At 46.5% G+C, this 15480-nt stretch overlaps 1 protein-coding gene across 3 annotated transcripts in view; it reads right to left on the bottom strand.

Annotated features, from left to right (window-relative positions):
• Positions 1-13479, bottom strand: part of GRHL1 (grainyhead like transcription factor 1) — a gene marked incomplete at both ends in the record, with an annotated part of 38232 nt that extends 24753 nt beyond the window's left edge. Inside the window, 8 exons of one of the 3 annotated variants that reach the window (XM_084202743.1) lie at positions 1453-1547; positions 2500-2611; positions 3063-3219; positions 4026-4102; positions 4858-5248; positions 6744-6814; positions 9781-9967; positions 13460-13479. In XM_084202743.1, the coding sequence (XP_084058869.1) occupies positions 1453-1547; positions 2500-2611; positions 3063-3219; positions 4026-4102; positions 4858-5248; positions 6744-6814; positions 9781-9967; positions 13460-13479 (1110 nt within the window). Of the gene's footprint in view, positions 1-1452; positions 1548-2499; positions 2612-3062; positions 3220-4025; positions 4103-4857; positions 5249-6743; positions 6815-9780; positions 10195-12956; positions 13004-13459 lie in introns of those variants that run through there. The other 2 variants (XM_084202742.1, XM_084202741.1) reach the window with 2 other exon arrangements.
• Positions 13480-15480: the final 2001 nt, after the last annotated feature.

The raw sequence follows: 15480 nt of genomic DNA on the forward strand, positions 1-15480 counted from the left end.
ATGGCAGCAGGGTAATACTTACTGATTCCTTTTGACAGCTCTTCTATTTGTTCACAAAGTGAGGTGCTTCATGTTTTAGAAATCATGTTCAGCCTTTCAGCATCCTCCAGCAGATAAGGCCCTCCCTGCCAGCCCTCTCAACCCGACTGAAGCCAAATCTGATGAAAAGGGAATCCTGGCACCCAACACCAGCCTCAAATGTCCCACACATTGCAAAGCAGCACTTTCCGCAGCAGCACACACACAGCTCCTCACTGCTGTCTGCTAAGCACCCCAAACTTCTCCCACAGAGCTGAAACCTGACAGCAGTCCCCATACAACATTTTCTCCACAGCCCTTGTGCAGGACAGAGCACAGTTTGTGGTGACAGCAAGCTCTGTGCAGTGACAGCAGCCCTTGCTCCTCCTGCAGAGCAGGAGCACACACAGCTCCAGAGAAGGAGCTGTGTTCTTTGCTGAGAATTCCCACGTCCCTCCAAGCCAGGCTCTCCCTAGAGGTGGCACACTGCAGCCATCAGTGTTTTTCCCCATGATGCCGGTGACTACTGATACTGCTTGCTGGTACCAGTTACTAGTACTGCCAAGGAAACAGCCAGACTCCAAAAATGAACAGAAACCACTCCCAATTTTTAAAGAAAACCCAGGCAATAATGAAATTATCAAAAGAAAATTCCTTCGCTTTGACTCCAGCAACTAACCAGTGAGAAATGCCTTTAGAATGGAGTTGGCTCCACACTTTGACCTGTTTCCTTGAACCTAGAAAATACACAAGCCTTTTCCAGCAGCCAGAGTGGCTCAAACAGCTGCAGTTAGCTACCAGCTAGAGAAGCTTCCTGTACCTACACACCTACAAAAGCACCCACAGTTCTGAGGAAAGATCAAACCAGAGTTCACCAGGAGGCTGTTCTAGTTTGAAATAGGTCACTGGGTGTTGGGATCTGCGGTTTAGGCAACGCGTGCTTTGGGAGCTCAGAGGCGCAGCTGCTCCCTCTCTGGTGGAAGGCACGGCCATGGCCGGAGCCCCAGCTCCCCCTGTCTCCCCGGGAGGCCACAGCTCAGAGGCCATAGCTGCTCCCTCTCTGGTGGAAGGCACGGCCATGGCCGGAGCCCCAGCTCCCCCCGCCTCCCCGGGAGGCCGCGCTCGGTGCCAGGCCCGGCTCCGCTCCCTCACACCTCCCTCACACCTCCTCTGCTCTGAAACGCTCCGTGCTTCCTTCTGTCAGTACTTGTCTCTCAGGCAGGCACTTCTGCCAAGAACCCTAAAGCAGTTGCAAAGCTCTCCCAGTTGCACATGCAAACCCTCTTAAGAAATAGCCAGAAGGTTTTGCCTAATGTAGGAGCGTAAACAAACTTGTTACACGCTAATCACCAGGTAGGCCACACACCCTTCCCTTCCCTTCCCCCAGCCCCTGAATCTGCTCAAAGGACAGGAAATACAATCGTGGTCACATACCTTTGCTTCCTCGTTGATGTCCCAGGTGAAGGATATGGCATTGTATGCAATCTCCTCAATGTTGCTGATGGTGTTGAAGCTCTCCTTGTAGTCAGCTGTTAGACAGAAGGGTTCATGAGGGAGAGGAAGAGGAGATATTACCTAAATCCTTAATCACATGAAGCAGCCAGAAACTGTAACTCTTCAGCAGCCCCTTGGGGGCAAAAAAAAAGCTGAACTGTACCTTAGGAATGGATTTTTAAAGAGGCTGGAAATGGTTCTCACACACAAAAAACCCTCAGCAAACAAAAGAAAGGAGCAAAATGGGATTTGCAAAAATTCTCAACCAGAACTGCAGTGATAAAGGCAGATCCCAAATATGAGGTGTTCTGTGATATGTGCGGGAAACTCTACCCTGTATGGCAAGGACATAAGCTCTCAATAAAACTCCTTCAATAACAAACAAAGATTTGCATGCGCGTCTGCTTTAAGTGCCAAGTGATTAATCCCTGCTTTGATTCACAGAAGGAAGGGACGAGCAGTACAGCCCAGCCTTCAGCCAGAGAAGGCTGGAACCCAGCCAGCCCCAGCCTTGTCTGGAGGCAAGTGGAAATTTGCAGTGTTTTCTTTTTTTACGTGTACCAAAGACGAGTTGTGAGCAAAGCTGTGGGAAGGAGGATCAGTGGTCTTGAGGTATTCCTACAAGGATCTTGTCCTTTCAAGAAACACAGTATTTAGGACAGCCACTGGGACTACAAGCTGTGACTTAGCTACAAGCATCAGGATATTCTAAGAAAACCTGTTGTCTGGAGGGGACTGTTGGATGTCCCAGTACAAAACCCTAAACCCCACCAATCAAAATCTTCAAAAAAATCAGCCTCTTTAATGAGTTCTAAAAACTACAGCATTAGCTCCAATCACAAACCGTCTCTGGGCTTTCAGCAAAGCTATGGAGGGCAGAGAGAGGGATCCAGAAGTTCCTTAAAATAACAAAGCTTTGGCAGAAAACGAAACCTTGCCAAGGAATTAGGTCTTAAGTTTGACATCAGCAACGAGAGTGTTCCTTACCTATGTCAATGCATCTTTGTTTGGCTGTGTGCTGTCTTGAGTGCCAGTATTTCCAGTGCCTGAGCTGATCTTCCCTTGTTTTGTCTTCAGCAAACACAACCATAATGACACTCTGAAAGGAGAGAGGGAAAGGTTTAAAAAAAACCAAACAAAAACATGAAAGAGAAATAGAGAAAAGGCCAGAGAGTACATTTGGTTTGGAGCTTTAGGCTTTTCCACTTGAGGCACTACAGCATACCTGGAACACCGCTGCCAAACAGGAAGGCAGACAATAGCACTTTCTGGGTCATAAACAGAGATGAGAAGAACTGCTCTCCTAACTAGAATTCAAGGATCTCATTCCAGGTGTTGCATCACCTTTACACAAGTGCTGACACCAGTTCTTAACAGTCTGAGCCAGGATGGGTTGGCCTGGCAGTAGGTGGACAGCAAAGGAACGAACACTGACGTAAGAGCACAGCTAAGCTGGCCTTTGTGCTGATGCTCTGGTCTAGATTGCTGCACTTTAAGGTTACCATGGTGCACACCCTCCTTCCCAAGAAACCACAAGTGCTGCCACTCACTCGGACTTTACTGATGGGGTGATGGATTCCTTCAGTGCTGCTGACTTCTTTCAGCGTGATTGGGTAAAATTGACCTTTATTCAGGTAAGTCATTGTGCTGTCCCCAGGCTTCTGTCGGAGGGACTTGGAGGCTTCCAGAGTGTATTCAAAGTTATTCCTATAGAGTGAAGAGGGTAGTGATTGCTAAGGCATTTTCCTGGAAAGCTGATTAAACGTTCCACATTTAATTTGGAGAAATTCCAAAGTCTTTAGCTGACTCATTAAGTCATCAACAGGCAAAGAAGTTGGAAAACAGGATGAGCCCCTTTTTCAACCATTTCCTTCATGAATGAACATTTAAGAGAAGTTCTTGGCAAGCTAAATCCTAAGACACATCAGCAGGCAAGACTAGAAGGTCCCTATTCAGGCTGAGAGCAGCAAGCTGCCCTCAACCAACCGAAAAGTATCTATTAACAATTTAATTAAATTCACAAGCTAATAAGCCACTCAGTGGCCATCACCCTCTTGGTCAACTGCAACTATTAAACAACTTGCTCCCTCCTCCCGAGTTCAGGTGAGTTTTATTTCTCCTGTTTTTGCTGTAGATTTGCAGCAGACTGAGAGCAAGACAGGCACACCAGGGAGGGGGGCACAGCTCAAAAAAAACTCACAGACCACTCCCAGACAGTACTGCCCTTTCCCATAGGACACAGATTTCGTGCAAGGACCATAACTGACAATGGGTGGTCCTCCAGGTAGTTTTCCTTAAAGTATTTGTTTTCTTTAAAGATACAATTGTATCTTTGCAGCTACAATTTTCAACTGTGAAATTCAAAAAAGCAGACGTAATTGTGGATTTGAGATCCACAGGCCTCCCCAAAATCCAACTGAGATTCAGTGCAAATTGGCATAAGTTGTACTGCTTGCTCATGGACAACTAAGAGAATAGGAGGATATGGGCAAATAGGAGCCTTAAATCATTACCCAGAAATGCTGTCAAAAACATAATCTTCTGAATTCATATTGGCCATTCGGAGATTCAGTTCAGTAGGAAAGAAAACCTGGAGTAGACAAAACAACAATTAACACTGCAGCAAAAAGAAAAGTCAATACTAAATAGATGCTCCTTACCACGGAACTTCTGTCAGGCAAATTGTTCACCAGATAACAACTGATTTTTGGTTTCAACACACAGGACACTTGAAGAGTGTTTTAATCCAAAACTTTTGGGTGTCAACTAAGCACAACATCTTGTACGCCTTCCAAGTCAGCTTAAGGCAAAATTTTAATGCTTTCACAAATCTCAAAGGGCATAGCTACACAGCTCCTTGAGGTTTGGCTTAAAAATCAAAACGTGGTTACACTGCTATTTTCAGTTGCTATCATAAAACAAAACCCACAGATTTTCTCACTCAAGGGCTCTACATAATCCAACTCTTTTCTATGGACACACACCACACCTAGAAACTGGCAGTAAGGAAGCTTACATACAGTCACTGCAGTTTGGTACCTGCAAAGGCACCACAGAGTGCTGAACTCTTGCAAAACCTGGCTCTATGGATCGAGATAACTATTTCCACACTCTGCAAGCCAAAGCCTCTGTCACTAGTCAGATTAGTCATTCACTTTTGATAATGATTGCATGTTGTGAAGGTTTTATTTACTAAGTTTTAATTATGCACTTTTCTGGGAAATCCTTCTATTTCTAAGCCACTGGACAGATTTCTGGCTCATGCAACAAGAACAGCTAAAGACAGAAGTGGATCTCTCCATCCAGATCAAGACACACACACAGAGCAGCTGCCTCTCCTGGTACCTCTTGCACACCCTCCTTGAAAGTCTCCGAGAAGGTGGAGTCTGGCGTTCGCCTCTGGGAGTTCTGAGGCTGGGTGTTGGAACTGAACTGGTCGGGATTGAGGTTCCTGTCGAAGACCACCACGCGCTCGGGCGGCTCGGGGTGGTACACGCTCGGCGGGATGCCCACGGCAAAGCCGTGCGGCTGCGTCTCCGTTTTGATGGAATGCGTGGGCATCGTGGCAATTGAAACGGTCACCGTTGTGTCAGGGGTCGTGAGGTGGCCTCGCTTGTCCATGCCCATCTGGGGGGTATGTGGAAGTACAATATTGAAAGGCACATTTTTCAGAACCTGGACCCTGTTTTCTCCAGCAGAAATGAGTGACTGTTCTGTCACGTTTGGGATGCTGTTCCTTAAAAGGACAAAAAGAAATCAGGCATAAATTTTACAGCTTATTTTCTCATTAAACAAGAGCTAGAAAAGCTTTTCAACCTTTTGGACAAGGAGAGCTGACACAAACTCTGCTTGTGCAGAACAGCTCAATCCTAACCTGAAAAGCTGAGAAACTCATTAGAAACACCAATAACTCCTCTCCCACTGTTACTCATCCCACCTTAGAGATTAATTACCCTGAAGCAAAGGGTGAAGGTTCACAGCCCAGATCCTCACTGCTTGGAAAACAGCAGACCAAACTAAGCACTTCCCACCACACACTGGCACACACAGGCTCCACAAAGCTGCTCTTTGGCAGAGGGAGAAGGACTGACAGCAAGGTTGCTGCTCCTCTGCCCCAGGACTGTGCACCACCTGGGAAGCACTAATAGGGAAATTACACCCCTTGTTGCATGCACAACCCCCCAAGAAAATCCGCACCAAGACTCCTGGGAGTGGTTTGCACCAAGACTCCTGGGAGTGGTTTGCATAACTTGCCACTCTCTGCCCCACCATACTTATTTCTACCAGGACAACACTGAGATCTGTGGCTGAGCTGACCTCATGGCTAGCAACCACAAAGTCAGCCTGCCCTCTCTTTCTCCCTCCCCAACTGGTCCTGCCCCCCGCTTTATACCAATTCAGACATTGCCTTGCCTCCTCGGTGAGCCAGTTCAGCTTGCCTGGCTGGCAGAAAACTAGCCACATTTTCTTTCCCTGTTTGGTGATGGATCAGTGTGAGACCCAATCTGGTTCAAGAAGAGCAGTGGGAACACATGGCTGGGAACTAGCCTGCTCTTCTTGGCAACAAGTCACTCAATCAGCTCAGTCAGACCACAAAACCTCACCTCAGGTCCTTAAAGCATTCCAGTCTGTCCAAAGGAAGAGGATAGTAGGAGTGGAAACTGGCTTCAGTGAACCTCCCATTTGTTATATTCACCTAATCAGTATCATCTGCTTGGGAGGCATGAGGGAGGGAAGGCAGGTAGGGGAAGTGAGATAGACCTTCCAGAGGATACAAAGGAAGTCCTCAGACAATACAAAACCAAATCACAAGCACTTTGAAAAGCTTTGCAACTGGCCCATGCATGACACAGCAATGCTGCTGGTACCTGAGAATAAAAATCAGCAGAGAGCAACTGAAGTAACTGCATGAAAAATGGAAAAAGTCACCAGTGACTGCAGCCTGGGGGGACGCCTGCACCTAATGTTAGAGAGCAGCTTTTGCAGGCTGACTATATGACATCAGCACACCAAACGCAGATAGATGGCATTGAGCAGCAGTTTGAGCCTCAGCTCTCCACACCATGGTTCAATCCCCATCCTGTTCCTGGGGCAACACAGGAACAGAGTAAAAGCTAACAATTTCTCTCTTCCAGAACATCACCAGAGTGCAACAAGTTACTTTCCTTCAGCAGCTTTGATGGTCAAGGAGGGAAGGGAGGAAATAGAGAAGCAGTAATAAAAAATAATACCTTTTGCTATGATCTTGTTCAGGATGTTCTACCTCAGGCTTGGCTGTTGAAGATCTCCTCTCCCTTGGAACCTGAGAAATATAAGACATACTACAATTCAATTCTTCCTCCCATACAAAAAAATTAGCTCCTTAAAATTTGGTCAAATTAAGGAAGCCTTGCTTTGGATGCCAGGCCAGCCCCAGGAGATACCTCACAGATCCCTATGTAGCCAACTCAGTCACCTGTGTCAGCCCTGAGCTCTTGCCAGCACCAGGTAGTGAGAACACCAGTGCAGAAAATGATCCATGCGTGGCTGGAGCACCAGTCCTGGGGTGAGCAGGACCAAGAGGAGATTTCCCAAGGTTTCCTGGCAGTGCAGGTTCTCTCCTCTGCAGAGAGGAGTTTAGATTGCTGGATGAGTTCAAAGCTTGTGAAAGGATACTGTTCCACAGCCACTTCCCCAAGGACACGGGCTCTCTAGACCATTCCCTCTAAGACCAGTTGAGGCTCTCCTTTCTCCTCTGTGATCTGGGAATTTGGGGAGCATCATGTCCAATAAACATACTGAGATACTACAGCTCATATTTGTGTATGGCCACACAAAACACACTGGCCAAAACTATATTAAACCTTCTGTAAACAAAAAGTAACCAGCATTCTGGATTTAAGACAGCTCACTATTGCTTCTTGTATTTTATGCCACAGACAGGATGTGCCCTGAAAACACAACATTAATCAAACAAGTCACCTTGCTCACATATGTGCCATTTTCCTGGCTGCACTGCAAGGCCAAGGCACACAGGAGAAGGTGAACTCTTGGAGCTGTGATGGCTCAGTTCCTTGTATGGAGCACATAACCAGCACTCCAGCAACCCAAACAGCTCTTGCAGCTGCTGGCACAAGCCTGTGTGCTCAGGTCCCCTCAGCCACACTGCAAGTCCACACAAGCTCTCCTGCCAACCTACACATAAGGCCTAGGACTTTTGTCACCCTCATCATGCTTACTGAATGAGCAAAGCAAACATCTTCTGGTGTATGTACAGAGGAGTGAACTCCCACCACGCTCCTTCACCAAAGCCTGTTCAGATCCTGCATCCATTTGCCAGCCTGGGTCCAGGGTGGGGAACCACTTCAGCACGAAGGCGAGGGCTGAGGGCACACTGGCACCAGCAGCATTCTTCTCTACACAGCCCTGACTGGAAACTAAGTCCTCATTCTTACACATAACCTGGAATCCCCAGAAACATCAGAACTGTTTGATTTCCTACAGTAACCAGCAAAATTTGGAGAACCTCTAGATGGAGACTGCTGGGAGGCCAACACTAATTAGTCACTGAAAAAGAAGAGTTTTCCAAGCTGCATTTGGCCAACACTCCCAAAAGAATTTTTATCCAAAATTTTTTTCCTATAAGACCTTATTAACCATAGTTGAGCAAGCTCAGTAGTTAAATGGAAGGAAACAAAAGGTTTTTGGTTTTACTGTTTTGTTTTTTTTATAGGAAGGTGATCTCATCAGCCGCCTATAATATGCAGAGGGGGGCGTGTTAGAAATGCCTCAATGTCATCCCTCTTTAACATTACTCCATAACAGCCCTCAATAAATCTTTCAACCTCCAGCCATTCTGCTTTACCCAAGTGTGCAGCCTACCTATTCTTCCACCATTTTTTTCTGTACACCCACTGATACCCAAACATAAGAGGAAACCCTGAATTAGGCATTAATGTACAGCAAATCCCTTCTGCTTTGCCGAGCATGAAGGATCAACATCAACATTCTTTTTGTAATCTACAGGTTTAGAAATCAAAATTGATCTTGTGGATTAAAATTGTTCTGGTGAAAGCATGTTGTTGTTTGGGTTTTTTTCCAAAAGCATAGTAAGCACAAGCACAAAGCAGAAAGGCAGTTTTCTCACAAAACTAGCTGAATAACATCCACATCAGTGAGTCTGTGGCATTTTGTCATGTGTGTGCGGAGTGTTAATCTCCATATTAAGCATTACAAGAATATTTCGGTATGTAAGACATATTCAACTCTTAAAAGGGTGGGAAAGGGTTTTGTCTGCACCAGCCAATCTCTCCTAGTGCTTGAAGAACACAACTGAGGCTGGCAACTGTACTCACTACTGTTAAAAGACACAAGCCAAAGTGCCAAGCAGGAGAGCCAAGTCAGCCTCCTGGCCTTCCTGCATGCTCAGCAAAGAAAAAACAGGCATCTCCACCCAGTGAGCCAGGCCACCATAACACAGGCGTCCCAACACAAGCAGGACCCCTCCCTGCCTGGAAATGCCTGCTGGTCGCCACTGCCCTGGCTAGAGATAACTACCCTAGCTTATACTTTTGGTATTCAGAAAACAGAGCTCAGCAAAATGCACCCCATGCAGACCAGAATGTTCTCTGACTGCTCAGTTCAGCTGTGAGCACCTAGGAAGGCAGAGGTCTCCAAGAAGACCATGAACACTGGGCAAGACAATCACTGCTATCAAAGGATTAACAGACTACAGCAGGTGAAGCTCACTGAGGGTTAGAGGGATGCAGACAGCAACTCTTTCAGGTGGACATTTCAGCCCCAGGCACCACCAAAAACCTGTAACTGTATCTTCGTATCAGCGGAGCCTAAAGTAACACAACAAAGCCCCGGCAAAAGCCAAAGGTCCACCAGAATAGGGATCATGTGAGCAAAAGGAGTTTCTTTCTCCATGTATATTTATATTCAGGCAGGGATATGGTCCTGAAGTGTCACTCTTAATGGCTATTTCTATGACACATTGCCTCTTGCAGAACCTGGGGCCAACAGAAAAAGTGCTACTCAAGTTGAAAAGTAGCAAAGTGCTACTTAAGTTTTACATCAAGATCTAGGGGATCCTATTTTACAGAGCTAAAAATAAAACAAATTTTCAGAAAGACAGACATAGGGTCTTTTCAATTTAAAACCCACACTGCTTAAAGTCCTTGTGATCTGTTCACAGCTTCTGTAAAATCCTCTAGCAAATGACACCTTTTCCACAGGTGGAACACGAGCTCTGCTGGCTACCAGAGCAAACCCAGGCCAATCTACCTTGTAGTAATCATAGAGCAGTCCGAGGGCAGCTGCACTGTCTTCATCCCCATTGATGCTCATCATAGCTTTGGTAGCTGCTGTGAGGGGATTTTCAAGAAAAGTTTTCCAGGCCTCATCTTCATTGGTGTAAGGACGTCTCTGAGAGTAGAGAGAGTCATTCTGAAGAACCAACACGGGTCTTTTACTTGAATCATAAAAAAAGAAGAAATAAAAAAAAAGCCACCTGTTAGAACACATGAGAAACATTCCAAAAGTTCTTCAAAATTAGCTGCCCCAGTTTCATGTGGTTCATATTCTGATTCAGTGTACTGCAAGGATTAGTCAATACAAAAAGCCCAGAAACTTAATTCTGATCTCACTCATGCTCAGAGTAAATCAGGATTAAATTTGTCCAAACTCAGATAGATTACACCAGCCTCTACAAAAAGACAAAGCCATGTAAGAGCACAACTGACCTGCTCATGCTCTGAATCCAACCCAGAAAGAGCTACACACTTTCTGGCCAACCAACTGCAAAGCCTCCAGCACATCCCAGGTAAAACTGCCAAGGTACAACCTGATCCAATTCCCAAGTGGAACTAGAAAACGTGCATTAATGAAACATCTCTTTTCTCCAGTGCTTTCAAGTGTCTTCATTCTCAGATCTAAAAACACCACCTAGAAGCTACTGATAAGTTATGGATGACATAGGGAAATTGGTAAAGGGGAGTTCAAATCAATCTGGCAGTGTTTTTTTCTGACAAGAGGGGAAAAAAACCAACTTACTGCCTAGTAATTGAAATAATCCAGCACACTAGTTTGAAACTCACTCAGATGAGTGAAGAAAAAGGAAAAAGATGAGTTATTCCCATTGTGCTACAGTATATATATAAAAAAATTATATTTACTCTGAATATTTGGAGATTGCTGGGAACCAACAAACTCCAAAATAACTTGGACATTCTGTCTGCAGACAAAAGCAAGATGTGTAGAAAATGATGCCTTGCCAGCCTAGACAATATTTTTTTGGTTCTACTGGTGAACCATATGCTTCATCTTTTAAGTCAGCTCAAGCTAATTTTTAAATCTGACTTTTAAACCAGTTCAATTTTCTTCCCAGTGCAAGTTTAACATTAGTTTACTGCAGATGGGCTGGGGGAGAAGGGGAGGCTTTTTTACTTTCCTTAATAATCCCAAACTTGACATTTTCAGTGAATTTGCCATAGTTAAAATAGAAAAGTAGTTATTTAAAAACAACAAACTCCACAAAAAAACCCCCACCACCTTCACATCCTTTTCCTAGTAGAGAAGCCTTCTTTTCATCTATTTACCCAGATGCATTCAGAGACTAAAATATACTACAAATACAAAAAGTTGTGAAATAGAAAGTTGTGAAATACTCTAATCACTATAATCAGCTTAGCAGTATCCTACATTTATCACCACCTTCTACCAAAAAGATTGCAAAGCAAATTATGTATTCGATGCTTTATCAGTTACACAAGTCACCCTGCCGAGCTGCCATCGGACAGCTTGGCTGAGCTGAAGGCACTGAAAGCAAGTGGGAGTTTCCAGGACTTGTAAGAGCACTTTGTGGCTATAAATCAGTATTATGTAGTTGAAAGAAGAGCAAACAAAAATGACAAAAGAGACAAGTTCTTGCACCAAGCCCTTTCTTTAGGTCTTCATACATATTTGTGTACACACCATCACAGACACCCGAACACACAGGACAGCTACGTTCCATCAGTGAGATGACCCACAGAAGACAAAGCACAATTTTCTTTAGGGACATAGTACAAGCTCCTGTTCTTATACAGTAGGATAAAGGAATGCTCAAATATCCATAGCAAATGGAAAACTCACAGAGGAAAAGGCAACTGAAGTAACCTGGGTGCAGATCCCTTGATCCTTCCCCACCAAGCTGAAGGGCTAAATCAGCCTTGATGAACTCACAAGACCACTACACTGATTCCTTCCAGCAACACAATACTCACATGAGAAGGGAAAATCATCAGAAAACCAAAAATACTGAGAACAAAAGCCTCAACTAACCAGAAGCCTAGTGAATGCAAGACCTATATATTTTTGTGTGATTTCTTTGTCATTGAAACACCGAAATTCAATGCACATTGCCCTAAAGGTAACCCACCCACCCACCCACCTAAAAAAGCACAGAAAAAGTTATCTGCAGAATTATCAAGAAAAGCAGTGTTTGGCAGGAACTCCCTACTTCAGGAGAACCATAGCTTCTTTCAGGAAAATGAGAACATATTGATAAGAAAAGGCAAACACATATTTTTTTCCTAAGTTTTAGAAGATAACTGGCAGGCAGATCTGCTCACACAGTAGTAGAAGTCCAGCAGAGGCAGAAAATTAAGCTTCATACAGCAGTTCTAATAATTTCCCAATTTTACTTTCCACCTGACCACAGTGGAAGCAGAGAAATACTACAAAAAGCCGATTCTCTGCCTGCGAGGCTTCCCCAGCCTGAGATGTTCTGTGTTCAGACCACAGAAACTATTCCTTCTTCCTTCACTGATCCAGGACCAGCCGTCCTGTCCCTCTTAACCTGTGACATCCAGAGCTGTGCAGCCATACTGTGCCTGCTCCTGCACAGAGCACACCTCTAATGCTGAGGCAGCACCCAGGATTTCTGTCACTGGCATCTGCGTGCCAGAAAAGCAAAGCGCATGCACCCAAATTGCTACGACCTCATCTACTGTCACTGAAAATAACGCCTATGAAAAATCCTAGTCAGAGACATGAGTTAAACGACCTGCTGCATTAGAGTCCTCTTCCTAGAAAGTAGCGTGTTGAAACAAAAAGTTTGGTTTAAAATCCTACACATTCTCTAGGAAAGCAGTGAATTTGAGTCACCATCATTCAAAGTAGAGAAATTTTTAAATCGGTTCTTGAAAGCAAATCACTTCAGAGCTACCCCATTTTCTGGCACTTAGGTGCCACGGCACGGTAGTGTCCACGGCCACTACCAGCAGATGGACACGGTGACAAGTGCAGCAACAGACCCGAGTCCTTCAACACAGCCTGGGATCCGCTTGAAGGCGTCGTCTCGTATTCAACACCATGAAGTTACAGAATACACACACCTCGAGCTCAGTTTAACTCTTTCAGGACCCAACTTCGGTTACTCCGGGGTCGCCGCAGCCGAGCTCGCCGGGAGCCGCCCTTACCTGCCGAAGTCCACCTTGCCGGAGGGATGAGCCTCGTAGAAATCCATGGGGGCCGCTGCGGCCGCCGGGCAGCGGCGCGGGGGCTCAGCCCGGCTCCTTCGGCCCGGCAGCTCCTCCCGACGGCGCGGCCGCCGCCGCCGCCCGCATTTAAGGCGCGGCCCGGCGGGGCGGGGGGCGGCCCCACGCCTCGCTGCGGGTGTCGGGTTTCAAAGCCGGCCCAGCCCCGGCGCTCGCCCCGCGGGGCGGGGTGGCCGCCGGGGTCGCCCCGCTGCGCCGCCGGCTCCCCCCCGGGGCTCAGCCCCCGCTCCCCCCGCCATTCGCGCCGCCCCGCCGCAGCCTCCGGGTACTCCTCCGAGAGAGAGGAGCGAGGGGGGCGGACCCGCGAGAGTGGCTGCTCCGGCCCGGCCCCCGGGCGGCGAGCCCCTCTCGCCGCAGCCCCCCGGCGGGGCGGCAGCACCGGTCCGACCGGACGCGGTACTTCTTCCCCCGCCCGGCTCACTCACTTGTCGTAGTCCTGTGTCATGTCTGGCGGAGGCAGCGGGCGGCAGGACTGGCCGGGCGGGTCGGGAGGAGCAGCGCCGCACACCCGCCGCTCCGACGGGTTTTGTCGGCTCCTCTCGCCCGCTCAGGTGCTCCCGCAGCCGCAGGTGGACGCGCGCCGCGCCGCGCCCCCCATTGGCTGCCGCGGGCCGAGGGGCGGGGCCGCCGCGGCCCCATTGGTCAGGCGCACTCGGGGGCGGGGCCGGCGGTGTGAGGGCTCCGCGGGCCGGGGCGGCGGCGGGACAGAGCTCCGAGCACGCCGGTATCCCTCCCGCGCTAAAAGTGCGATCCCCTTCTCCCTCTCTCCCTCCCATGTAACTTTATTTCTTTTTCATGTACTACACCCACTTTTAGAAAAATCTAAACTCGCCACAATCATATGAATTGTCTTTACTATAGTCTTAAGCTGTGCCACGGAAGGTTTACGTTGGACATTAGGAAGAATTTCTGTGCAGAATGAGCGATTAGGCATTGAAATGGGGTGCCCCGGGAGGTGGTGGCCTCCTTGTCCTGATGGTTTTTAAGGAAAGACAAGATGTGGCACTCAGTGTTCGGGTCTAGCTGACAGGATGGTGTTTGGTCATAGGTTGGACTCGGTACAACGTGGTCAGTGCTGAAACTGCATCAAAATGCTCCAGTGTAACACAAACAGCAGATTTATTCCAACTGGCATGCATGAAGTTAAATCAGAAAGATCTTGAGTTTCTCCTTGAGAAATAGGGGTGGGAGGTTGCTTGTCTAAGTAACAAGCTGAATCAAACCCATATAGCAACAGCGCTATCTATCATATGTCAAGATGCTTTAGATAGCTACTGTAATTTAAAAGTATGCTCACTAATAAGAAGTCTCTCCTTCTAGGTCAAAATCTCTTCCCTATTTGTACAGGATATACTCCAATGCAAAATTGTAGAAGAACAATTCAACCAACCAACCGAAGGAAATATGAAACTGAAGACAAACTTTAACTAAGGGTCTAATCCTGGAAGTTGCTTAATATCCTCTGACTGGATTACAGTTAGTGTTCTAAAAACAAAATGCTTTGTTTGGATCTGCAAACTGACATTAGGATAGCAAAAGATAAATACCAATACTGAAGTAGGACCCTGCTCTACAAAGTGAAATGAATTGATGTAAATTCTTCTTTATGACATGCAGTAAAAAGTGTTCTATATTTTGAACCAATCTTTAAAATGTATTTCAAGATTACATAGAAGAAATTTCTTATCTGATCTCACATATGAAAAAAATACTGTCATCTGATTAAGAGGCTGAAAAGTTACATTTTTCCAAACAAGTATAACTTGCTTTGTTTCCGATACAAATTACAAAACCAGCTCAAAATCCCAAGTACTGGGAAGACTGCTGACTTTCTCAGGTGCCATTCACTCCTCATGCTCCCTGCTTCTGTTCATAGAATTCTGGGATGTGCAGGTGCAACAGCTGCTTTTTGGCACAGGGGCACACTTTTCATTAACAATAAAATATAATACTGCCCTGTAGCCATAGGTGACCCAGATGCAGGACGTGCTGGAGTTCAGTCACATGTTTATATTGCACCCCAACTGCTAAAATCTTAGTGATGTGCCACACTTGATATTTCTACTTAACTTAAGTTTACCATGATTTTATTCCAAATAACTCAAAGCTGTTTGTCTCTGCCAAAGGGATGCCTTTTCTTAACAGCCTGATCCACTGATGAAAACTTGGTTATCACCATAGCAATCGCTTCCACATTCAGGAGACAATGATATAAACACCGGATTGTGACACCGCTGACTAATCTGCCGGTCACAATCTAGACTCTGCAACAGCACTTGTAGGTGTATTTATGTGATGTCACTAACTGGGTTGCATCACCACCAAGTAAAATCAGGCAAGAAGCACAAAGGGATTTAGCAGAGCTTTGGCTGGGGCATAAAGCCACGCCAGCCTGGTGGGGCAGTGCTCTGGCAGGAGTTTCCTTGCCCTGTGCTGACTGGCCTTT

The sequence above is a fragment of the Fringilla coelebs genome (assembly GCF_963513975.1).
Source record: "Fringilla coelebs genome assembly, chromosome: 3".
NCBI classification, from domain to species: Eukaryota; Metazoa; Chordata; class Aves; order Passeriformes; family Fringillidae; genus Fringilla; species Fringilla coelebs.